The following is a 24,652-nucleotide window of genomic DNA, read 5'->3' on the forward strand; positions in this document are numbered from 1 at the left end:
CTCTTTCTTTCTTTCTTTTCTCTTCTTTCTCTCTTTTCTTTCTTTCTCTCTCTCTTTCTTTCTTTCTTTCTTCCTTTCTTTCTTTCTCTCTCTCTCTCTCTCCTCTCCTCTTTCTCTCTCTGTTTCTCTCTTTCTTTCTTTCTTTTTCATACAGACCTCACTATGTTGCCCAGGCTGGAGTGCAATGGTGCGATCTGGGCTCACTGCAACCTCTCCCTCCCGGGTTCAAGCAATTCTCCTGCCTCAGCCTCCCAAGTAGCTGGGATTACAGGCATGTGTCACCATGCCCAGCTAATTTTTGTATTTTTAGTAGAGACGGGGTTTCACCATGTTGACCAGGCTGATCTTGAATTCCTGACCTCAAGTGATCCTCCCACCTCAGCCTCCCAAAGTGCTGGGATTACAGACATGAGCCACCTCACCTGGCTAATTTTTGTATTTTTAGTAGAGTCGGGGTTACACCATGTTAGTCAGGCTGGTCTCGAACTCCTTACCTCATGTGATCTGCCCCACATTGCAGGGATGACAGGCTGTGTTTATATTTTTCCCCCAGAATATCACTCTGGAGGCTGGAAGTGGTGGCTCATGCCTCTCATCCCAGAAGTTTGGGAGGCCGAGGCGGGCAGATCAGCTGAGATCGGGAGTTCAAGACCAGCCTGACCAACATGGAGAAACCCCATCTCTACTAAAAATACAAAATCAGCCGGGCGTGGTGGCAGGTGCCTGTAATCCCAGCTACTTGGGAGGGTGAGACAGAAGAATCACTTGAACCCGGGAGGCAGAGATTGCGGTGAGCTGAGATTCCACCACTGCACTCCAGCCTGGGCAACAAGGGAGACACTGTTTAAAAAAAAATCACTCTGGGTGTATTACATTCCGCTTTCTATCCTGAACCTTTCCTTCACCCCCACACACGCCATGTGTCCTGAGAAATGGGGCAGAGACCTGGCATGGTCATTTTTTTTTTCCTGAGACAGAGTCTCGCTGTGTCACCCAGGCTGGAGTGCAGTGGTGCGATCTTGGCTCACCGCAAGTTCTGCCTCCCAGGTTCACACCATTCTCCTGCCTCAGCCTCCCGAGTAGCTGGGACTACAGGCGCCCGCTACCACGCCCGGCTAATTTTTTGTATTTTTAGTAGAGACGGGGTTTCACTGTGTTAGCCAGGATGGTCTCGATCTCCTGACCTCGTGATCCGCCCAACTCGGAGTCCAAAAGTGCTGGGATTACAGGTGTGAAGCACCGTGCTCAGCCCCTGGAGTAGGGACAGGGGTGACCTGGAGGCTTGGGTGGAGTAGGGGCAGGGGTGGCCTGGAGGTTTGGCTGAATTGTTTGAACCCGGGAGGCAGAGGTTGCAGTGAGCTGAGATGGTGCCACTGCACTCCAGCCTGACAACAGAGCGAGACTCCATCTCAAAAAAAAAGGGTCTCACTGTGTTGCCCAGGCTGGCCTGCTGCAAAGGGTCTCACTGTGTTGCCCAGGCTGGCCTGCTGCAAAGGGTCTCACTGTGTTGCCCAGGATGGCCTGCTGCAAAGGGTCTCACTGTGTTGCCCAGGCTGGCCTGTTGCCCAGTCTGGTCTGCTGGCATCTTGATGTTGAACTTCCAGCCTCCAGAAGCGTGAGACAACTGTTTTTTTGAGCCACCCAGTTTGCAGAAATTCGCACGACCCCCAGAAATGAATACAGAACCTGTTCAATCCATAAGACGATTAATGAGTGCTAATGATGGGTGAGCATATTGGTTTGGGATCAGTTCTACAGCTGATGAGTCAAGGGCTCGGGGGGGCCTGATGCAGACTATTTTGGGGCTGCGGAGGGGTGCCCAGAAAGCCAGGGAATTCCCACACGCTTTGTGATCCCCTAATAAGGTTAATGAACATTTCTAGAGTGATCCGTCTTTGTTTGAGTACCGGGCAGGCAGCAGGGAGAGTCAGGCAGCAGCCGTGAGCAGGTGGCTCGTCCCCGGCTTGCCAGCAGGCTCCGTGCTCCTTGAAGCAAGCGCTCCAGAGGCTCCGGAAGCCACGGCTGGATTGGAGACAAGATGGGATCCTCAGAGGACCACGCCTATCGACTCCTTAATGAGTACGCCAACGGCTTCATGGTGTCCCAGGTAGGATAAGCTCTGTGGGACAAGGGGGAATAGACTTCCGTTCATCACACTCACGTTCCATTGTTGGGAGTGTCAATCAAGAAAAATGACGAGTCTCCATCATTTTAGGAGGTTTATTTCCCACAGTGAAAGACGTGCACCCACGACGTAGCCTCAGGAGTTCCTGAAGCCATGTGCCCAGGGTGGTTGGGGGACAGCGTGGTTCAATACATTTTACAGAGACATGAGACATCAATCAGTATATGTAAGTACATTGGGCCGGGCGTTGTGGCTCACGCCTGTGATCCCAGCACTTTGGGAGGCTGAGGTGGGCAGATCACCTGAGGTCGGGAGTTCGAGACCAGCCTGACACACACAGAGAAACCCCATCTCGACTAAAAATACAAAATTAGCCAGGTGTGGTGGCAGGTGCCTGTAGTTCCAGCTACTCGGAAGGCTGAGGCAGGAGAATTGCTTGAACCTGGGAGGCGGAAGTTGCAGTGAACCGAGATCGTGCCACTGCACTCCAGCCTGGGCGACGGAGCAAGACTTTGTGTCAAAACAAACAAACAAACAAACAACAAGAACAACAAAAAAGAAATAAAGCTTAAATGAAATACATAGGATTACAAACAAGACAATTTTTATTGAACTGCAACTGTTGAAATTTTAAAAACATTTCATGATAGAGTGGTATATGGAGTAGGGACAGGGGTATATGGAGTAGGGACAGGGGTGACCTGGAGGTTTGGCTGAATTGCTTGAACCTGGGAGGCAGAGGTTGCAGTGAGCTGAGATGGTGCCACTGCACTCCAGCCTGATGACAGAGCGAGACTCCATCTCAAAAAAAAAGGGTCTCACTATGTTGCCCAGTCTGGCCTGCTGCAAAGGGTCTCACTGTGTTGCCCAGGCTGGCCTGCTGCAAAGGGTCTCACTGTGTTGCCAAGGCTGGCCTGCTGCAAAGGGTCTCACTGTGTTGCCCAGGCTGGCCTGCTGCCCAGTCTGGCCTGCTGGCATCTTGATGTTGAACTTCCAGCCTCCAGAAGCGTGGTTGTTTATTAACCCAGTAAATAATTGTACTGTGCATTTATAATAGAGGAGAGTTTTTTCAGGGTTCACCCACAGGGAAGCAACACCTCATTCCTTTTTTTTTTTTTTTTTTTTTTTAATTTTTTTGAGATGGAGTCTTGCTCTGTGGCCCAGGCTGGATTACAGTGGCATGATCTTGGCTCACTGCAACCTATGTCTCCAGAGTTCAGGCTATTCTCCTGCCTCAGCCTCCCGAGTATCTGGGCTTACAGGCACCCACCACCATGCCCAGCTAATTTTTGTATTTTTAGTAGAGACGGGGGTTTCACCATGTTGGCCAGGCTGGTCTCGAACTCCTGACATCAAGTGATCCGCCCACATTAGTCTCCCAAAGTGCTGGGGTTACAGGCGTGAGCCATTGAAATGTCCAGAGCAGGCAAATCCTTCGAGGCGGAAAGTGGACTGGTGGTTTGCAGAGGCTGAGGAGGACTGCGGAGGGAGTCTTTAACGGAGACACTGTCCCTTTTTGTGGTGATGCCAATGTTCTGGAACCCGGCAGATGTGGTGGTTGTACAACATCACAAATGTGCTAAATGCCCCTGAATTATGCTTGAAAAGGGTTAATGATGGCTGGGCTCAGCGGGGACACCTGTCATCTCAGCGCTTTGGGGGTCTGAAGCAAGGGAATCGCTTTAGCCCAAGAATTCGAGACCAGTCTGGGCAACATAGTGAGACCCCCCATCTCTACAATTTTTTTTTTTTTTTGAGACGGAGTTTTGCTCTGTCACCCAGGCTGGAGTGCAGTGGGGTGATCTCGGCTCACTACAAGCTCCACCTCCCAGGTTCACGCCATTCTCCTGCCTCAGCCTCCCAAGTAGCTGGGACTACAGGCGCCCGCCACCACGCCCGGCTAATTTTTTGTATTTTTAGTAGAGACGGGGTTTCACCGTGTTAGCCAGGATGGGCTCGATTTCCTAACCTCGTGATCCACCCGCCTTGGCCTCCCAAAGTGCTGGGATTACAGGCGTCAGCCACCGTGCCGGGCCAAAAATATTTTAAAAATTAGCCAGGGGGGGTGGTGCACACCTATAGTCCCAGCTACTTGGGAGGTTGAGGTTGGAGGATCGCTGAAGCCTAGTGAGCCGAGATTATGCCACTGCACTCCAGCCTGGGTGTCACAGTGAGACTCTGTCTCAGAACAAAAGCCAAAAACCAGCATCATCGTGAAAGGGGGTTGTGTGCTGACGGTATTTTGAGACGTCTGCAACCAATCTCATGTGACTTCAAAATATCTGCGGTTTCTCTCTGTCAGCAGGCCACCGGTTTTTTTGTTTGTTTTTTTCCTTTTTTTTTTTTTCAGACAGAGTTTCCCTCTTGTCGCCCAGGCTGGAGCACAGGGGTGCTATCTCGGCTCACTGCAACCTCTGCCTCCCGGGTTCAAGCGATTCTCCTGCCTCAGCCTCCTGAGTAGCTGGGATGACAGGCGGCCGCCACCTTGCCTGGCTAATTTTTATACTTCTAGTATAAAAATTTTATACTTCTAGTAGTAGAGACGGGGTTTCACCATGTTGGTCAGGCTGGTCTGGAACTCGCAACCTCAGGTGATCCAGCTCAGCCTCCAAAGTGCTGTGATGACAGGTGTGAGCCTGAGTACAGGTTTCACCACGCCCAGATAATTTAGTATTTTTAGTAGAGACGGGGTTTCTCCATGTTGGTCAGGCTGGTCTCAAACTCCTGATCTCAGGTGATCCACCTCGGCTTCCAAAGTGCTGTGATGACAGGCGTGAGCCACCGTGCCTGGCTCCTACAGGTTCCGGTATCATGGCTGTGTTTTGCAAGCACACTCATGGTTGAAGGGAATACCACATCTTAGGAAGAGGTAGTGAAAATTAGAGTGAAGTCTCTTCTCCTTCCTAGTTTGTAGAGCCCCTGAATTTTATCCCTAGGCCCTCAAGGGTTAGAAATACCTATTCCCCAGCCACCGATACGCAGAGCAGCCTCCGCCTACCGGGTTCAAGCGATTCTCCTGCCTCAGGCTCCCGAGTACCTGGGATGACAGGTGCCTTCCACCACGCCCGGCTAATTTTTTTAAAATTATTTTTATTTATTTTTCTGATATGGAGTTTCACTGTTGTTGCCCAGGCTGGAGTGCAGTGGTGTGATCTCAGCTCACTGCAACCTCCGCCTCCCAGTTTCAAGCAATTCTTCTGCCTCAGCCTCCTGAGTAGCTGGGATTTCAGGCGTCCACCACCGCGCCCGGCTAAGTTTTTGTATTTTTGGTAGAGACGGGGTTTCATCATGTTGGCCAGGCTGGTCTCGAACTCCTGACCTCACGTGATCCGCCTGCCTCAGCCTCCCGAAGTGCTAGGATTACAGGCACTCGCCAACACATCTGGCTAATTTTTCTATTTTTTAGTAGAGGTGGGTTTTCTGTTACTGTCCCAGACAACAGTAATTTGCTACCTTTGCCTCGTTTGACCACAGGCCTCCCGCTGGGGCTACTGACTGCTCATTCAAAGCCTGTCGCTGGTCAAGCGGTGTTCAGGGAGGTGGTTTGGTGGGTTCTAAATCTTGGAAGAACACTTACTTTACGGCACACGATACCATGTCATGGGAGTTGTCAGAAGTTTCACAGAACCAGAGTTAATGCAGAGTTAATACCACCTTAAGAGGATCAAACTTAGTACACCCTTAACAGAAACAATTAGCTAATGCAGCTTTCGTAGACCAAGAGTGAATATCACCTTAAGAAGATAACATTTAGTATAACCTTGGCCGGGCACAGTGGGTCACACGTGTAATCCCAGCACTTTGGGAGGCCGAGGCGGGCTGATCACAAGGTCAGGAGTTCGAGAACAGCCTGGCCAATATGGTGAAACTCCATCTCTACTAAAAATACAAAAATCACCTGGGCGTGGTGGCGGGCGCCTGTAGTACCAGCTACTTGGGAGGCTCAGGCAGGAGAATCGCTTGAACCCGGGAGGCGGAGGTTGCAGTGAGCCGAGATCGCACCACTGCACTCCAGCCTGGGGGACAGAGTGGGACCCTGTCTCAAAAAACAAAAACAAAAACAAAAAAGTGGGAGGTAGGGGAGGGATAGCATTGGGACAAATACCTAATGTAGATGATGGGTTGACAGGTGCAGCAAACCACCGTGGCACATGTATACCTATATAACAAACCTGCACGTTCTGCTCATGTACCCCAGAACTTAAAGTATAATGATAATAATAAAAAAAACTCTTTGGGAGCAGAAAAAAAAAAAGATCAAACTTAGCGCACCCTTAACAGAAACAGTTAATGCACCTTTCATAGACCAACAGTGAACTTAGCCATAAGAAGATGACATTTAATAGGCCCTTAAAAGAACAATTAATTGAGACAACCCCGAAAGGAATGAATACAACTTTACTGAATAAAACAGAACACAACGCTAATTTAAAAAGGTTAATACGGACCGGGTGTGGTGGCTCATGCCTGTAATCTCAGCACTTTGGGAGGCCGAGGAGGGAGGATCAGGAGGTCAGGAGATTGAGACCATCCTGGCTAACACGGTGAAACCCCGTCTCTATTAAAAATACTTTAAAAATTAGCAGGGCGTGGTGGCGGGCGCCTGTAGTTCCAGCGACTCGGGAGGCTGAGGCATGAGAATCCCTTGAACCCGGGAGGTGGAGCTTGCTGTGAGCCAAGATCGCACCACTGCACTCCAGCCTGGGTGACAGAGCGAGACTCCATCTCAAAATAAATAAATAAATAAGAAAAAGGTTCGTACAACATTAAAGAACAAGAATTAATATAGCTTTTTTTTTTTTTTTGAGACCGAGTCTCACTCTGTTGCCCAGGCTGGAGTGCAGTGACAGGATCTCGGCTCACTGCAACCTCCGCCTCCTGGGTTCAGGCGATTCTCCTGCCTCAGCCTCCCGAACAGGTGGGATTACAGGCATGCACCACCGTGCCTGCCTACTTTTTGTATTTTTAGTAGAGATGGGGTTTCACTATGTTGGCCAGGCTGGTGTCGAACTCTTGACCTCAAGTGATCTGCTTGCCTCGGCCTCCCAAAGTGCTGGAATGACAGGTGTGAGCCACTGCACCTGGCCTAATATAACTTTAATAGAAAAGGAGCTAATACAAGCTTAGAATAATAAACTTTATGCAGACTTACTGAAACAGTCAATGCAACCTTAACCAAACAGGAATTGATAACAGTTTAACAAAAAAGCTAATACCACCTGAATAGAGTATATCTTAATACAACCTTCATAAGAACAACAACTAATACACTTTGGGAGACCGAGGCAGGCGGATCACGAGGTCAGGAGATCGAGACCACGGTGAAACCCCGCCTCTACTAAAAATACAAAAAATTAGCCTGGCGTGGTGGCAGGCACCTGTAGTCCCAGCTACTCAGGAGGCTGAGGCAGGAGAATGGCTTGAACCCGGGAGGTGGAGGTTGCTGTGGGGCGCGATCACACCACCGCACTCCAGCCTGGCGACAGAGCGAGACTCTGTCTCAAAAAAATAATGATAATAATAATAAACAAATAAATAAAAATACAAAAAAATACAAAACATTAGCCGGGTGTGTTGGCACGTGCGTGTAATCCCAGCTACTCGGGAGGCTGGGGCAGGAGAATCACTTGAACCCGGGAGGTGGAGGTTGCAGTGAGCCAAGTTTGCACCACTGCACTCCAGCCTGGGTGACAGAGCAAGACTCCGTCTCAAAAACAAACAAACAAACAAACAAAAAAGATAGTGGTAGGTCTAATCTGTGTTTCCGTCCCCATGCTGTTGGCATAACGCTAACTGTGAGTATCCTGGAAGACACGTGGTCTCAAGAAACCATCTTTCCCTGTGGTTTGTTTGTAACTTTCTATCAGTAAGGTTGCCTGAGCCTTGGCACCCATCCAAAACGATGTGTGCAAGAAAAGAAATGCACGGATGATTTATTCTTTTTTTTTTTTTTGAGACGGAGTCTCACTCTGTTGCCCAGACTGGAGTGCAGTGGTGCGATTTCGGCTCGCTGCAATCTCCACCTCCAGGATTCAAGCAATTCTCCTGCCTCACCCTCCCCAGTAGCTGGGACTACAGGCTCACACCACCATGCCCAGCTAATTTTTATACCTTTTAGTAGAGATGGGGTTTCACCATGTTGGCCAGGTTAGCCCTGAACTCCTGACCTCAGGTGATCTGCCCACCTCGGCTTCTCAGAGTGTTGGGATTACAGGCATGAGCCACCGTGCCGATTTATTCATTTTTTATAGTTTATGTATTATTTGAAGGCATTACCTGATTACTGCTTTATTTTATTTTTATATTTATTTATTTTATTTTTATATTTATTTATTTATCTATTGAGATGGAGTTTCGCTCTTGTTGCCCAGGCTGGAGTGCAGTGGTGCGATCTCGGCTCACTGCAACCTCTGCCTCCCGGGTTCAAGCGATTCTCCTGCCTCAGCCTCCCTAGTAGCTGGTATTACAGGCGCCCGCCACCATGCCTGGCTAACTTTTTGTATTTTCAGTAGGGACGGGGTTTCACCATGTTAGCCAGGCTGGTCTCGATCTCCTGACTTCGTGATCCGCCCGCCTCGGCCTCCCAAACTGTTGGGATTACAGGCGTGAGCCACCGTGCCCGGCTCTTTTTTTTTTTTTTTTTTTTTTTTTCAGACAGAGTGTCGCTCTGTCACCGAGGCTGGAGTGCAGTGGCGTGATCTCGGCTCACTGCAACCTCATCTTCCCAGGTTCAAGCAGTTCTCCTGCCTCAGCCTTCCGAGTAGCTGTGATTACAGGCACGTGCCATCGTGCCCAGCTAATTTTTGTATTTTCAGTAAAGACGCGGTTTCACCATGTTGGCCAGGCTGGTCTCGAACTTCTGACCTCGTGATCTGCCAGCCTCGGCCTCCCAAAGTGCTGCGATTACAGGCATGAGCCATTGCGCTTGGCCCCACCCTGTTTTCCATAGCGGTGCAACCTCATTTACAAATGCCTCCCGGCTGGGTGCATTAACTCATGTCTATAATCCCTGGCTTTGGGAGGTGGGTGGATCACCTGAGGTCAGGAGTTCGAGACCAGCCTGGCCAACATGGTGAAACCCCGTCTCTACTAAAAATACAAAAATTAGCTGGGTATGGTGGCTCATGCCTGTAATCCCAGCTACTCAGGAGGCTGAGGCAGGAGCATCGCTTGAACCTGCTAAGCGGAGGTTGCAGTGAGCCGAGATCACGCCATTGCACTCCAGCCTGGCAGACAGAGTAAGACTCTGTCTCAAAAAGAGAGACGGAGGACGGGGCACTATAGCTCACGCCTGTAATCCCAGCACTTTGGGAGGCCGAGGAGGGTGGATCACTTGAGGTCAGGAGTTCGAGACCAGCCTGGCCAACATGGTGAAACCCCGTCTCTACTAAAAATACAAAAATTCGTCGGGCATGGTGGAACATACCTGTAATCCCAGCTACTCAGGAGGCTGAGGCAGGAGAATGCCATGAAGCCGGGAGGCAGAGGTTGCAGTGAGCCAAGACTGTGCCACTGCACTCCAGCCTGGGCGATACAGTGAGACTTCATCTCAAAATAAATAAACAAATTAATTAATTAATAAAAATAAATAAATAAATAAATATGCCTGTTTTCCATAGTGGTGCAACCTCATTTGACTCCTCTCAAAAAAAATAATAAATGAATAAGAATATAAATAAAACAATGCTTTCCTCCCCAGCCTGCCATGGTATGGGGTGTTTCTAAGACTGTGGTTCCCAGGAGGCTGAGCGCTGACCTTTTATTTCCACTCATGCTCCAAGGTTCTCTTCGCCGCCTGCGAGCTGGGCGTGTTTGACCTTCTCGCCGAGGCTCCAGGGCCCCTGGACGTGGCGGCAGTGGCTGCAGGTGTTGGGGCCAACGCCCATGGGACAGAGCTCCTGCTGGACATCTGCGTGTCCCTGAAGCTGCTGAAAGTGGAGACGAGGGGAGGAAAAGGTGAGGACACGGGCGTTTTGAAGGAGGCATTTTAAGTAGGCAGCCCACGTGTTCTGTAAAAAGAGAGACCATTTCCATCCTGGCTCACACGGTGAAACCCCGTCTCTACTAAAAAAATACAAAACATTAGCCAGGCGTGGTGGCGGGCACCTGTCGTCCCAGCTACTCAGGAGGCTGAGGCAGGAGAATGGCGTGAACCCGGGAGGCAGAGGTTGCAGTGAGCCGAGATCGGGCCACTGCACTCCAGCTTGGGCGACAGAGTGAGACTCCGTCTGTATTTGCAGGTTTGGGGGTCGTGTAGTTTCTGTGGCAGCTACCGACCTCTGCCCTGGGGACGTCAAAGCTGCCAGAGTGTGAGACCCAGGCTGGCGGATTTCTTGAGCCCAGGAGTTCGAGACCAGCCTGGACCACGTATTTTTAGTAGAGACAGGAGTTCGTCATGTTGGCCAGGCTGGTCTCGAACTCCTGACCTCAGGTGATCCACCCGCCTCGGCCTCCCAAAGTGCTGAGATTACAGGCATGAGCCACCATGTCCAGCCTCAATAGTTATTTTAGACATTCTGTGGAAAGTAATGTACGTTTCCTCTTGAGGCTCATCTGCCTTTGTACTTGCTGCACCCAAACTCCCGATGGGGATTTGTACAAACCGAACCTGACGGGGGTGCTTGCCACCCAGGGTCACCTTTGTGCCTTCCATAGAAGGCTCCAGCTGTACGGGTGTTGCCGCTCCAAGGCGGGAGCAAGACCCCATCTCTAAAAAAGAGATGAGGTTGTAATCATGTTGAAATCACGATGTTGCCGAGCTGGGGAGCGTCCGCCGGCAGCAACTCCGAATCTCACTGCTTTTTCCCTTTTTTGTGTGTGTGTTTCAGCTTTCTATCGAAACACAGAGCTGTCCAGCGCTTACCTGACCACGGTCAGCCCGACATCACAATGCAGCATGCTGAAGTACATGGGCAGGACCAGCTACCGGTGCTGGGGCCACCTGGCAGATGCTGTGAGGTGGGGGCCGCACCCAGGCAGATGCTGTGAGGTGGGGGCTGCACCCAGGCAGATGCTGTGAGGTGGGGGCTGCACCCAGGCAGATGCTGTGAGGTGGGGGCTGCATCCAGGCGGTGACCAAGTCTCAGGACTCCCCCCAGGGGCTGGTGAAGAGGCACTGGAGGAGGCCAAAGGGAAGGTTTCTTTTTCTTAGTTTTTTTTTTTTTTTTTGAGACGGAGTCTTGCTCTGTCACCCAGGCTGGAGTGCAGTGGCACCATCTCGGCTCATTGCAAGCTCCGCCTCCCAGGTTCACTCCATTCTCCTGCCTCAGCCTCCCGAGTAGCTGGCACTACAGGTGCCCGCCACCACGTCCGGCTAATTTTTTAAATATTTTTAGTAGAGACGGGGTTTCACCGTGTTAGCCAGGATGGTCTCGATCTCCTGACCTCGTGATGACCTCGTGGTGACAGGCACCTGTAGTCCCAGCTATTCAGGAGGCTAAGGCGGGAGAACTGCTTGAACCCAGAAGGCAGAGTTTGCAATGAGCTGAGATTGTGCCACTGCACTCCAGCCTGGGCAACAGAGCAAAAACTCTGTCTCAGAAAGAAAGAAAGAAAGAAACAGAGAAAGAGAGAAAGAAAGAGAGAAATACAGAGAGAGAGAGAAAGAGAGAAAGAAAGAGAGAAGGAGAGAGAGGAAGGAAGGAAGGGAGGGAGGGAGGGAGGGAGGGAAAGAAGGGAAATAATGGAAAGAAAGAAAAAGAAAGAAAGAGAAGGAAGGAAAGAAGGAAGGAAGGAAGGAAAGAAAGAAAGAGAGAGGGAGGACCTGGACTCAATAGAAAGGAGTGTCTGGGTGGCCAGGTGCGGTAGCCCACGCCTGTAATCCCAGCACTTTGGGAGGCCGAGGTGGGCGGATCACAAGGTCAAGAGACTGAGACCATCCTGGCTAACACGGTGAAACCCCGTCTCTACTAAAAATACAAAAAATTAGCCAGGTGCGGTGGCGGGCGCCTGTAGTCCCAGCTACTCGGGAGGCTGAGGCAGGAGAAAGGTGTGAACCCGAGAGGCAGAGGTGGCAGTGAGCTGAGATCGCGCCATTGCACTCCAGCCTGGGTGACAGAGCGAGACTTTGTCTCAAAAAAAAAAAAAAAAAAAAAAAAAAGAAAGGAATGTCTGGGTTAAGATAGGGGGTTGTGGAGAAAAAGGTTCTTATTATGTAGATACAATTTTCAGGTAGCAGGCTTCAGAAAGAATAGACTGTTACTGTTTCTTACCCGACTTGGTTCTCTCCTGGATCAGAAAAAAGGAAGGAAAAGGAAGGCGATTCTCTCCAGAATGTAGATTTTCTCCACAACAGATAGCTTTACAGGAGTATTTCAAGCTATGGCAAAGAGAACATGTTTGGGGCTAAATTATTTTTATTTCCTTTTTTTTTTTTTTTTTTTTTGAGACAGGATTTTGCTTTGTTGCCCAGGCTGGAGTGCAGTGGTACGATCTCGACTCACTGCAACCTCCACCTCCCAGGTTTAAGCGATTCTCATGCCTTAACCTCCTGAGTAGCTGGGAGTATAGGCGTCCACCACACCTGGCTGATTGTTTGTGTTTTAGTAGAGACGGGGCTTCACCCTGTCTTTGAGGCTTGTCTCCAACTCCTGAGCTCAGGCTGTCTGCCCCCGTCTTGGCCTCCCAGAGTGTTGGGATTACAGGTGTGAGCCACCACACCCAGCCTTTTATTTTCTTCTTTATCTGTGATGTGTTGTTATGCCAGAGTCAGGTTGGAAACTGAGCTGTGTAATATAGGGTTAAATAAAACCCATGTCACGAGACTTTCTGGTTATAGAGCATTACTCCCCAGACCCCTTAGATAAGAATTTGGGCAAGGAACAAAGAGGTCAGGTGTAACAATTAAGTCCTCAGGTTTAAACAATTAAGCAACAGCTGGCCAGGCGCGGTGGCTCACGCCTGTAATCCCACCACTTTGGGAGGCCGAGGCAGGTGCATCACCTGAGGTCACGAGTTTGAGACCAGCCTGACCAACATGGTGAAACCCCATCTCTACTAAAAAATACAAAAATTAGCCAGGCGTGGTGACGGGTGACTGTAATCCCAGCTACTTGGGAGGCCGAGGCAGGAGAATCACTTGAACCCGGGAGGTGGAGATTGCAGTGAGCCAAGATCGTGCCATTGCACTCCAGCCTGGGCGACACAGCGAGACTCCGTCTCATAAAATAAAATAAGGCCGGGCGCAGTGGCTCACGCCTGTAATCCCACCACTTTGGGAGGCCGAGGCGGGTGGATCACCTGAGGTCACGAGTTCGAGACCAGCCTGAACAACATGGTGAAACCCCGTCTCTACTAAAAATACAAAAATTAGCCAGGCGTGGTGGCGGACGCCTGTAGTCCCAGCTACTTGGGAGGCTGAGGCAGGAGAATGGCGTGAACCCGGGAGGTGGTGATTGCAGTGAGCTGAGATCGTGCCACTGCACTGCAGCCTGGGTGACAGAGCGAGACTCCGTCTCATAAAATAAAATAAAATAGTTAAACAACAGCCTTCCCTCTCTTTTCTTAGAGAAGGAAGGAACCAGTACCTGGAGACGTTTGGCGTTCCCGCTGAAGAGCTTTTTACTGCCATCTACAGGTAACACCCATCACTTTGAAACCAACAACCCATATAAGATTCTGTTTATTTTTAAAGGACTTAGGAGACTCAATCCATTTACTCAAATGGCACAACCCAGGAGGAAGTTGCCATTTAATTTAAAATAACATCCCCCACCCCCACTACTACCCCAGATTTTGCTCGTCTGATGTTTAAATTGATCAGATTCCTGAGGAGGTGCAACTTGACCCTTCCTTCCAAAGGACTACTCACAAACTCAGTGTTTATGTAGAAAATGGAGGCACGGGCCGGGCACAATGGCTCACACCTGTCATCCCAGCATTTTGGGAGGCCGAGGCGGGCGGACCACCTGAGGTCAGGAGATCAAGACCATCCTGGCCAACATGGTGAAACCCCGTCTCTACTAAAAATACAAAAATTAGCCAGGCGTGGTAGCGGATGCCTGTAATCCCAGCTACTTGGCAGGCTGAGGCAGGAGAACTGCTTGAACCTGGGAGGTGGAGGTTGCAGTGAGCTGAGATTGCACCATTGCACTCCAGCCTGGGCAACAAGGGTGAAACTCCATCTCAAAAAAAAAAAAAAAAAAGGAAAGAAAAGAAAATAGAGGCCCAGTTTTTGATTTGTTCAGAGGTGAAGGTGAGGCCAGCTGAGACCTCAGCTCTTCACTTTGCTTTGTGGACGTGGGCACAGCTTTGGCCTTTGCCTGAAGCTCTTACCTAGAATTCCCAGATGGAGGTGAATTGATGGGCCCGTCCGGTGTTCCAACTGGCTGAGGCACGGAGTAGGGAAGGGTATGAAGGACAAGGAGATGGCTGAGTGGTTTGCCTGCCCCCGAACCTCTCCTCTCCTCCCCTCCTCTCCCCTCCCCTCCCCTCTCCTCTCCTTCCCTCCTGTTCCCTCTCTTTTCCTCTTCCATCCTCCTCTCTTTCTCTCCTTTTCCTTCTCTTCTCTCCTGTCTTTTCCTCTCCACCTTCCCCCTCCTCTCTCCCATCTTCCCTCTCTTGTCTCCTGTCTCTTCTCTCTCCTTCCCTCTCTCCTTTCCTCTCCTCTCCTTTTCCCTCCCATCCCCTTTCATCTTCCTTCTCCTCTTTTCCTCTTCCTCTCTCCTCTCTTTCCTCCTTTCTTTCTCTTCCCTTCTCTCCTCTCTTTTCATTTCCACCTCTCCCTTCCCCTCACTTTGCCTACCTCCTCTCCCGTCTTCTCCTTTCTCTCATCTCTGTTTTCATGCCCCGTGTTTCCCCTCCTTTTCTCCTCCTCTCTTCTCCTTGGTCTGCTTTCCTTTCCCCCTTTTCTCTCTTTCTTTCTTTCTCTATCTTCCTTCCTTTCTTTCTTTCTCCTTCCTTCCTTCATTCCTTCCTCTTCCTTCCTTCCTCTCTCTTTCTATCTTTCTTGCTTGCTTGCTGTCTCTTTTTTCCTACCTTCCCTCCTTTCTTCCTTCCTCCCTCCCTCTCTCCTTCCTTCCTTCCCTCCCTCCCACCCTTTCTCCTTCCCTCCCTCCCTTCATTCTGTCCCTCTGTCCCTTGGTCCTTCTTCCTTCGTCCCTCCAACCCACCCTCTTTCATTTCCTCCCTCCGTCACCCATCTCTCCCTTCCTTCCTTCCTCTCTTTCTTTCTTTCTTCCTTCCTTCTTTCCCTCCCACCCTCCCTCCCTCCTTTCTGTCTTTCTCTTTCTTTCTCTTTCTTTCTTTCTTTTTTCTTCCTTCCTTCCTTTCTTTTTTCTCTCTCTTTCTTTCTTTCTCTTTCTTTCTTTCTTTCTTTTTTCTTCCTTCCTTCCTTTCTTTATATATATATATATATATATACATGTGTACGTATATGTGAATATATGTATCTGTTTAGTGGGCACAAGTACCCGGGTCTTCCATGCTTACATGTTGCAGCGTGGAGCCTGGGCTTTTAGTGTACCCATCACCTGAATAGTGTCCCTGGTACCTAAGAGGCAATTTTTCAGCCCTCGCTACTCTGAGGCAAACCCCTGCAGCAGAGAGGACAGGAGGAGAGAGGGAGCTGTGGGGAGGAGGAGCAGGAAACGCTTCCAGCACCAGAGCCCTGTCCGCCTCTGTCTGCACCTTTCCCTCTTGGCCTCTTCCCCAGGATGTGTGCACCTCCCACCCCCTTCCTGGATTTGTCCTCTGGAGCTGGGCTCTGTGGATGGGGGAACATATGATTGACCTTCTTCTTAGAAAACATCTAAACTCCTCTTCGGATAGAAATCCCTTCCCATCCAGCGAACAATCGTCTGTTCTGAATCAACTCCAGGTTTCCCAGAGCTGGGTACACTTTGCTGGCTGACCTACGGTTCCCCCATCCCGAATGACTTCCTGTTCCATTTCCCAAATGCAAGCCTTCCAGGTGCACCTGTGGGGTAGAGCTCCGTTCTCAACAGGGGGTTATGTACGCCCTTGCTCTGGACGCTTCCCCGGATCCTCACCCTCTTGACAAGCGTGGTTTTGCACGCCAGGTCCGAGGGCGAGCGGCTACAGTTCATGCTGGCTCTGCAGGAGGTCTGGAGCGTCAACGGGAGAAGCGTGCTGACCGCCTTTGACCTGTCAGTGTTCCCGCTTATGTGTGATCTCGGTGGTAAGTACGCCTCACCCCTAATACCTCGGAGGTGTGGCTCCTGTTCTGTATGGGGAATGTGTTATAAATGCCTTTTATTTTCTCAATTCTGATGCTTGGTAAGTACCCCCTGCCCCCAAAACCTCAGAGCTGTGTCTCCTGTTCTCTATGGAGACTGCGTTAGCAATGTCTTTTTTTTTTTTTTTTTTTTTGAGATGGAGTCTTGCTCTGTCACACAGGCTGGAGTGCAATGGCACGATCTCAGCTCACTGCAACCTCCACCTCCATCTCAAAAATAAATAAATAAATAAATAAAAGGATGCGTTCATGTCCTTTGCAGGGACATGGATAAAGCTGGAAACCATCATTCTCAGCAAACTATCGCAAGGACAGAAAACCAGACACCGCATGTTCTCACTCATAGATGGGAAATGAACAATGAGAACACCTGGACACAGGGAGGGGAACATCACACACCAGGGACTGTCAGGGCCTGGGGGGCTGGGAGGCTGGGGGAGGGAGAGCATTAGGACAAATAGCTAATATAAATGAGGAGTCGATGGGTGCAGCAGACCACCATGGCACGTGGATAGCTATGTAACAAAAGTACATGTTCTGCACATGCAACCTAGAACTTAAAGTACAATAAAAAGAAAAAGAAAAAAGACCAGACAGGGTGGAAGGACCCAAGTTCCTGGGTTGGACCCTTCACGGGTGTGGAGGGTCAATGGTGTGTGGAGGGTGAGCGACGTCTCTCAGGTTTATCTCTGAGGGTCAAACAAGCTGTGTCCCCTTCCAGGTGGGGCTGGAGCTGTGGCTAAGGAATGCATGTCCCTGTACCCTGGATGTAAGGTCACCGTTTTTGACATCCCAGAAGTGGTGTGGACGGCAAAGCAGCACTTCTCATTCCAGGAGGAAGAACAGATTGACTTCCAGGAAGGTGTGTTTGTGTCTGTGGGGAAGCAGAGACGTGTCTCACGGCTTCTCCAGGGGGGCTGGATGCTTCTGGGAAATGATGAGGATGTGATGTGGTTTCCTTCTCGCTCCTGACAATACCCTCAAGTCAACACTGTCTGTTATTCATGGTGGATGGAAAGCTGGGTGTAGGCATAGTTTTCTTACAATTATCATTATTATTAGTTTTGATACAGAGTCTTGCTTTGTCGCCCAGGCTGGAGTGCAGTGGTGCAACCTCAACTCACTGCAACCTCCATCTCCTGGGTTCAAGCAATCCTTGTGCCTCAGTCTCCAGAGTAGCTGGGATTACAGGCAGCCACCACCACGCCCGGCTAATTTTTTATTTTTACTAGAGATGGAGTTTCACCATGTTGGCCAGGCTGGTCTAGACCTCCCAACCTCAGGTGATCTGCCCACCTCGGCCTCCCAAAGTGCTGGGATTACAGGCATGAGCCACTGTGCCCGATCGGGTAAATTCTTTAGTGGTGAATTCTGAGATTTTGTTACACCTGTCTCCCAAGCAGTGTGCACTGTACTCAATGTGTAGTCTTTTCAAAAACTTATTTTATTTTATTTATGTATTTTTGAGACAGAGTTTGCATCGGTCGCCCAGGCTGGAGTATAGTGGCACAATCTCGGCTCACTGCACCCTCCATCTCCCCATTTCAAGCAATTCTCCTGCCTCAGCCTCCTGAGTAGCTGGATTACAGTGCCTGCTACCACACCTGACTAATTTTTGTATTTTTTTAGTAGAGACAGGGTTTCATCATGTTGGCCAGGCTGGTCTCGAACTCCTGACCTCGGGCGATCTGCCTGCCTCAGCCTCCTAAAGTGCTGGGATTACAGGCGTGAGCCACCGTGCCCGGCCTTTCTTTTTCTTTTTCTTTTTTTTTTTTTTTTTGAGAGTCCTTTTTCCCTCACCCACCTCCCACATTTCACCCTGAGTCCCCAAAATTCACTGTATCATTCATACACCTTTGCATCCTCATAGCTTAGTTCCCTCTTATAAGTGAGACCATCTGATACTTGGTTTTTCATTCCTGAGTTACTTCACTTAAAACAGCAGCCTCCAACTCCATCCGAGTTGCTGCAAAGGGCATTATTTCGTTCCGTTTTATGGCTGAGTTGTATTCATTCCATGGAGAAAACACCAAATGTAAATAGCTTGCTCATGGGAGGCTGAGATGAGATCTGAAGGATGAGAAGAACCCGGTTTGTGTGAAAGAAACAACCTTGTTGGCTGGGCACAGTGGCTCACACCTGTAATCCCAGCACTTTGGGAGGCCAAGGCAGGCAGATCACAAGGTCAAGAGATCAAGACCATCCTGGCTAACACGGTGAAACCCCGTCTCTACTAACAATACAAAAATTAGCTGGATATGGTGGCGGGCGCCTGTAGTCCCAGCTACTTGAGGCTGAGGTAGGAGAATCGCTTGAACTGGGAGGCGGAGGTTGCAGTGAGCCGAGATCCCGCCACTGCACTCCAGCCTGGAGACAAAGTGACACGCCATCTTAAAAAAAAAAAAAATAGAGCATTGTTTTAGGAACAGTCAGTGCATGCCGAGGTCCTGAGTTGGAAAACGCTTTAAGATTTCCTATTACAGCGTCTATTGTCCTGTTTTCATGCTACTCTCTAAGAGTGTTACGAGTTAAGGTCCAGGCCCGGCACGGTGGCTCACGCCTGTAATCCCAGCACTTTGGGAGCCCAAGGTGGCGGATAACGAGGTCAGGAGATCGAGACCATCCTGGCTAACACGGTGAAACCCCGTCTCTACTAAAAATACAAAAAAAAAATAGCCAGGCGTGGTGGCGGGTGCCTGTAGTCCCAGCTACTCAGGAGGCTGAGGCGGGCGAATGGCATGAACCCGGGAGGTGGAGCTCGCAGTGAGCCGAGATTGCACCACTGCACTCCAGCCTGGGTGACAGAGGGAGACTCCATCTCAGAAAAAAAAAAAAAAAAAGAGGTAAGGCCCAGTGCAGTGACTTGTTTGTCATCCAAGCACTTTGGGAGGCTGAGGTGGGTGGATCACTTCAGCCTAGAAGTTCAGCACCAGCCTGGGTAACATGGTGAGAACCTGTATCTACAAAAAAAAAAAAAAAAAAAATTAGCCAGGTGTAGCAGTGCACACCTGTGGTCCCAGGTGTTCGGGAGGCAGAGGTGGGAAGATTGCTTGAGCCTGGGAGGTGGAGGCTGCAGTGAGCCATGATCGAGCCACTGCACTCCAGCCTGGGCGACAGAGTGAGACTCTGTCTCAAAAATAGAAAAAAAAAAAAAAGAGTTTGTAGCAGGGCTTGTTGGTTGGATAGGACCTGAGAGAAAATGTTTTTTTGTTCATGGTTTTGCAACCTCAACAACTGTTAGGATACCTTATGGTTTAAAGGGAAGCATCCAGGCTTGAAATCTGGAAGCCTGTATGTGACTTCCGTTTACCATGAGACTCCAGGAAAACTGCCTAACTTCCGTGACACACAGTCATATCATTTCTTTTTTCTTTCTTTTTTCATTTTTTTTTGAGACTGAGTTTTGCTCTTGTTGCCCAGGCTGGAGTGCAATGGTGGGATCTTGGCTCACTGCAACCTCCACCTCCCAGGTTCAAGAGATTCTCCTGCCTCAGCCTCCCGAGTAGCTGGGATTACAGGCATGCACCACCACATCCAGCTAATTTTTTTTTTTTTTTTTTTGAGATGGAGTCTCACTCTGTTGCCCAGGCTGGAGTGCGGTGACAGATCTCGGCTCCCTTCAAGCTCCACCTCCCAGGTTCACGCCATTCTCCTGCCTCAGCCTCCCAAGTAGCTGGGACTACAGGCACGCACCACCACGTCCGGGTAATTTTTGTATTTTTAGTAGAGATGGGGTTTCATCATGTTGACCAGGCTGGTCTCAAACTCCTGACCTCAGGAGATCTGCCCGCCTTGGCCTCCCAACGTGCTGGGATTACAGGTGTGAGCCACCATGCCTAGCCTTTTTGTATTTTTAGTAGAGATGGAGTTTCATCACGTTGGCCAGGTTGGTCTTGAACTCTTGATCTCAGGTGATCCGCGTGCCTCAGCCTCCCAAAGTGCTGGGATTACAGGCATGAGCCACCGCGCCTGGCCTTTTTTTTGTATTTTTAGTAGAGATGGGGTTTCACCGTGTTGACCAGGCTGGTCTCAAACTCCTGACCTTAGGAGATCCACCCGCCTCAGCCTCCCAAAGTGCTGGGATTAGAGGTGTGAGCCACCGTGCCCAGCCAGTCATATCATTTCTGAAGTGAGGGGTGTGGCCAGGGTCTCCACGACTACCTTCAGTTTCAATAATTCACTAGAAGGACCCACTGAGATCAGAAAAGCCATCCTACTCATAGTTATATTTATGACAATGAAAGAATACAGATGCATATCAGCAAAGGAGAAAGGAGCATGGGATAGAGTTCGGGAGAAATAACACGTGAGCTTCTGGTTGTCTTCTCCCAGTGGAGCTGTGGACAGCAATTAATTCCCCCAACAACAAGGTTTGACAACACACACCACTCACTGCCAGCCTGAAGAGCCTCCGTAAGCCCTGACATCCAAGGTGATCCTGTTGCTCAAAGCTCCTATAGTAAATCCCACTGTTAGTACAAACTATCCTGGGTGGCCCAGAGACCCAGCTGAACAAAGATACCCTTGTGGGGTAGGACATTCTTAGAGATTAGACTTGCCAATAAAATGCCAATCCTCTCTTTAGAATGTGGAGGGTTTGGACAACACAGGCCTGCTGAGTTAACCCCCGCCCCCCCTTTTTTTTTTTGAGATGGAGTCTCGCTCTGTCACCCAGACTGGAGTGCAGTGGCGTGATCTAAGCTCACTGCAACCTCTGCTTCCCAGGTTCAAGCAATTTTTTGCCTCAGCCCCCTAAGTAGCTGAGATTACAGCCGCCCATCACCATGCCTGACTAATTTTTTGTATTTTTAGTAGAGACAGGGTTTCACTATCTCGGCCAGGCTGGTCTTGAATTCCTGACCTCGTGATCCACCTGCCTCGGCCTCCCAAAGTGCTGGGGATTACAGGGGTGAGCCACCGTGCCTGGCCTGAGTTAACTCTTTTTTTTCTTTTTTCTTTTTTCTTTTTTTTTTGAGATGGAGTCTCGCTCTGTCGCCAAGGCTGGAGTGCAGTGGTGCGATCTCGGCTCACTGCAACCTCCACCTCCCGGGTTCATGCCATTCTCCTGCCTCAGCCTCAAGAGTAGCTGGGACTACAGGCGCCTGCCACCATGCCTGGCTAATTTTTTTGTATTTTTAGTAGAGACAGGGTTTCACCGTGTTAGCCAGCATGGTCTCAATCTCCTGACCTCGTGATCTGCTTGCCTCAGGCTCCCAAAGTGCTGGGATTACAGGTGTGAGCCACTGAGCCCGGCCTTTTTTTTTTTTTTTTTTTTGAGACGGAGTCTCGCTCTGTTGCCCAGGCTGGAGTGCAGTGGCACGATCTCAGCTCACTGCAACCTCTGCCTCCTGGGTTCAAGCAATTCTCTGCCTCATCCTCCCAAGTATCTGAGATTATAGGCGCCCACCACCATGCCCAGCCAATTTTTGTATTTTTAGTATGGATGGGGTTTCACCATTTTGGCCAGGCTGGTCTTGAACTCCCGACTTCGTGATCCACCTGCCTCGGCCCCCCAAAGTGCTAGGATTACAGGAATGAGCCACCGTGCCTGGCCTGAGCTAACTATTTACTGCACAGAGCTCACCAAGATCTCTCCCAAGACTGGCACCTTATAATTTTGCGGGAAAACTATGACGAGACTTGAGTGTTTGACATCGCACACACATAAAGGGTCAGTCTTGCGTATTTACTTTAAATGTGGAGAACAGGTCTTGACTGTAGGTTCAGTTCAACTCATCAGTTAGGAGCTGCTGACCGAATTCCCAGGGACTCCTGGAATCCGCAGCTTTGGGTGATATCAGCAGCTGTAGTTTTGCAGGGGACATCAGAAAGAAAGAAAGAGATAACATGGGCCAGGCACAGTGGCTCATGCCTGTAATCCCAGCACTTTGGGAGGCTGAGGCGGGCAGATCACCTGAGGTTGGGAGTTCGAGACCAGCCTCAGCAACATGGAGAAATCCTGTCTCTACTAAAAATACAAAAATTAGCTGGGCATGGTGGCACGTGCCTGTAGTCCCAGCTACTCAGGAGACTGAGGCAGGAGAATCGCTTGAACGCAGGAGGTCGAGGTTGCGGTGAGCAGACATCACACCATTGCACTCCAGCCTGGGCGACAGGAGCAAAACTCCATCTCAAAAAACAAACAAAAAACAAAAAGAAAGAAATCATATTATGATTTTTTTTTTAAAGGAGAAGGAGAGAAAGAGGCCACACTTATCATTCAGTATTTTCTTATCTTTCTCCTGAGCCTTTTTGTTTTTCAAGTCTAGGTCTGCAGGTCACTAGCCTGGAAAACGTGGGAAAGGTTTGACCCATTCAGGTGACCTTTTGTGCCTGGAATAGGTTTAGTCAAATGGGATTGGATTGCAGGCTGACCTCAGGGTGCCTGCCCTGTGTTCCAGGGGATTTCTTTAAAGACCCTCTTCCGGAAGCAGATCTGTACATCCTGGCCAGGATCCTCCACGACTGGGCAGACGGAAAGTGCTCACACCTGCTGGAGAGGATCTACCACAGTTGCAAGCCAGGTAAGTTGTGGGGTTTGCATTTCAGCGTGTGCTTGTGACTTGGGGCAGAATTGCAGGAGTCACATTCAGAAGGCAGACACTGAAATCATCCCACAGGTAAGTGTAGACATCCTGCCCAATGGCTTTCCTTTTAGATAACGACCTGCAATAAATAGGGTCCTAATTTCTATTCTATTGATAAAACCACATAAAGATGGAAAAAGTGAAAGGTCCTCTGAAACTTCAGTGGCCTCATTTTGATGAAATTCTTTCAGAATTAGGCTAGTATTTGTGTGTGTGATGAGGACAGTGCCCCACTGACTTCTGAGGTCCACTCATCCTGATGGTTCATGAGGATGTGGGCACAGCCTCTGTGTGTGTGTTGTGGACAGTGTCCCAGTTCTCCTGTGAGGTCCACCCATCCTGATGCTTCATGAGGATGTGGGCACAGCCTCTGTGTGTGATGGGGGCAGTGTCCCAGTTCTCCTGTGAGGTCCATCCATCCTGATGCTTCATGACGATGTGCACACAGCCTCTGTGTGTGTGATGAGGACAGTGTCCCAGTGTGCTGTGAGGTCCACCCATCCTGATGGTTCATGAGGATGTGGGCACAGCCTCTGTGTGTGTGTTGTGGACAGTGTCCCAGTTCTCCTGTGAGGTCCACCCATCCTGATGCTTCATGAGGACGTGGGCACAGCCTCTGTGTATGTGTTGGGGACAGTGTCCCAGTTCTCCTGTGAGGTCCACCCATCCTGATGCTTCATGAGGATGTGGGCACAGCCTCTGTGTGTGATGGGGGCAGTGTCCCAGTTCTCCTGTGAGGTCCATCCATCCTGATGCTTCATGACAATGTGCACACAGCCTCTGTGTGTGTGATGAGGACAGTGTCCCAGTGTGCTGTGAGGTCCACCCATCCTGATGGTTCATGAGGATGTGGGCACAGCCTCTGTGTGTAATGGGGACAGCATCCCAGTGTCCTGTGAGGTCCATGCATCCTGATGGTTCATGAGGACATGGGCACAGCCTCTGTGTGTAATGGGGACAGCATCCCAGTGTCCTGTGAGGTCCATGCATCCTGATGGTTCATGAGGACATGGGCACAGCCTCCATGTGTATGTTCGTGATGGTGTCCCAGTTCTGCTGTGAGGTCCACCCATCCTGATGGTCCATGAGGACATGAGCACAGCCTCTGTGTGTGTGTTGGGGACAGTGTCCCAGCTCTCCTGTGAGGTCCACCCATCCTGATGCTTTATGGGGACGTGGGCACAGCCTCTATGTGTGTGTGTGATGGGGACGGTGTCCCAGTGTCTTGTGAGGTCCATCCATCCTGATGGTTCACGAGGACATGGGCACAGCCTCTATGTGTGTGATGGGGACAGTGTCCCAGCGTCCTGTGAGGTCCACCCATCCTGGTGATCCATGAGGACGTGGGCACAGCCTCTGAGTGTGTGATGGGGACAGTGCCCCGGCTGTCCTTATGGTTCACTGGGACTTTGGCACAGTCTGTCTGTGTGTTTGTGTGTGATGTGGACTGTGCCCCTCCCTTTCTAGGTGGTGGCATTCTGGTAATTGAAAGCCTCCTGGATGAAGACAGGCGGGGTCCTCTGCTCACGCAGCTCTACTCTCTGAACATGCTTGTGCAGACGGAAGGACAGGAGAGGACCCCCACCCACTACCACATGCTCCTGTCTTCTGCTGGCTTCAGAGACTTCCAGTTTAAGAAAACAGGAGCCATTTATGATGCCATTCTAGCCAGGAAATAACTTTTTCTTGTGATCTGGAACTACCGTCAAGGCACACAAGACATAATAATAAAGAGATGTATCTCCA

General features: G+C 50.0%; 1 protein-coding gene across 3 annotated transcripts; it reads left to right on the top strand.

Annotated features, from left to right (window-relative positions):
- The first annotated feature begins 1,897 nt into the window (after positions 1-1,897).
- Positions 1,898-24,652, top strand: ASMT (acetylserotonin O-methyltransferase). Of its 3 annotated transcripts, XM_054473469.1 has the most exons (9): positions 2,039-2,107; positions 9,907-10,081; positions 10,954-11,083; positions 13,632-13,700; positions 16,144-16,262; positions 16,582-16,663; positions 17,039-17,181; positions 22,721-22,843; positions 24,374-24,652. In XM_054473469.1, the coding sequence occupies exons 1-9, from the start codon at positions 2,039-2,041 to the stop codon at positions 24,583-24,585; spliced, it is 1,122 nt and encodes a 373-aa protein (XP_054329444.1). In that variant the 3' UTR covers positions 24,586-24,652. The 3 variants fall into 3 exon arrangements, with proteins under 3 accessions (XP_054329445.1, XP_054329446.1, XP_054329444.1); XM_054473470.1 differs by lacking the exon at positions 16,582-16,663 and having other exon boundaries at positions 1,898-2,107; positions 17,041-17,181; XM_054473471.1 differs by lacking the exons at positions 16,582-16,663; positions 17,039-17,181 and having other exon boundaries at positions 1,972-2,107.

Source organism: Pongo pygmaeus, chromosome Y (genome assembly GCF_028885625.2).
Source record: "Pongo pygmaeus isolate AG05252 chromosome Y, NHGRI_mPonPyg2-v2.0_pri, whole genome shotgun sequence".
Lineage (NCBI taxonomy): Eukaryota > Metazoa > Chordata > Mammalia > Primates > Hominidae > Pongo > Pongo pygmaeus.

What these genes read in the sequence shown, in the direction of transcription:
- ASMT (XM_054473469.1), top strand. Translation starts at nt 2,039, where the DNA reads ATGGGATCCTCAGAGGACCACGCCTATCGACTCCTTAATGAGTACGCC. An exon ending in CACCTGGCAGATGCTGTGAG is followed by an intron (nt 11,084 to 13,631) that starts GTGGGGGCCGCA and finishes CTCTTTTCTTAG; the next exon opens with AGAAGGAAGGAACCAGTACC. An exon ending in CTTTTTACTGCCATCTACAG is followed by an intron (nt 13,701 to 16,143) that starts GTAACACCCATC and finishes TTTGCACGCCAG; the next exon opens with GTCCGAGGGCGAGCGGCTAC.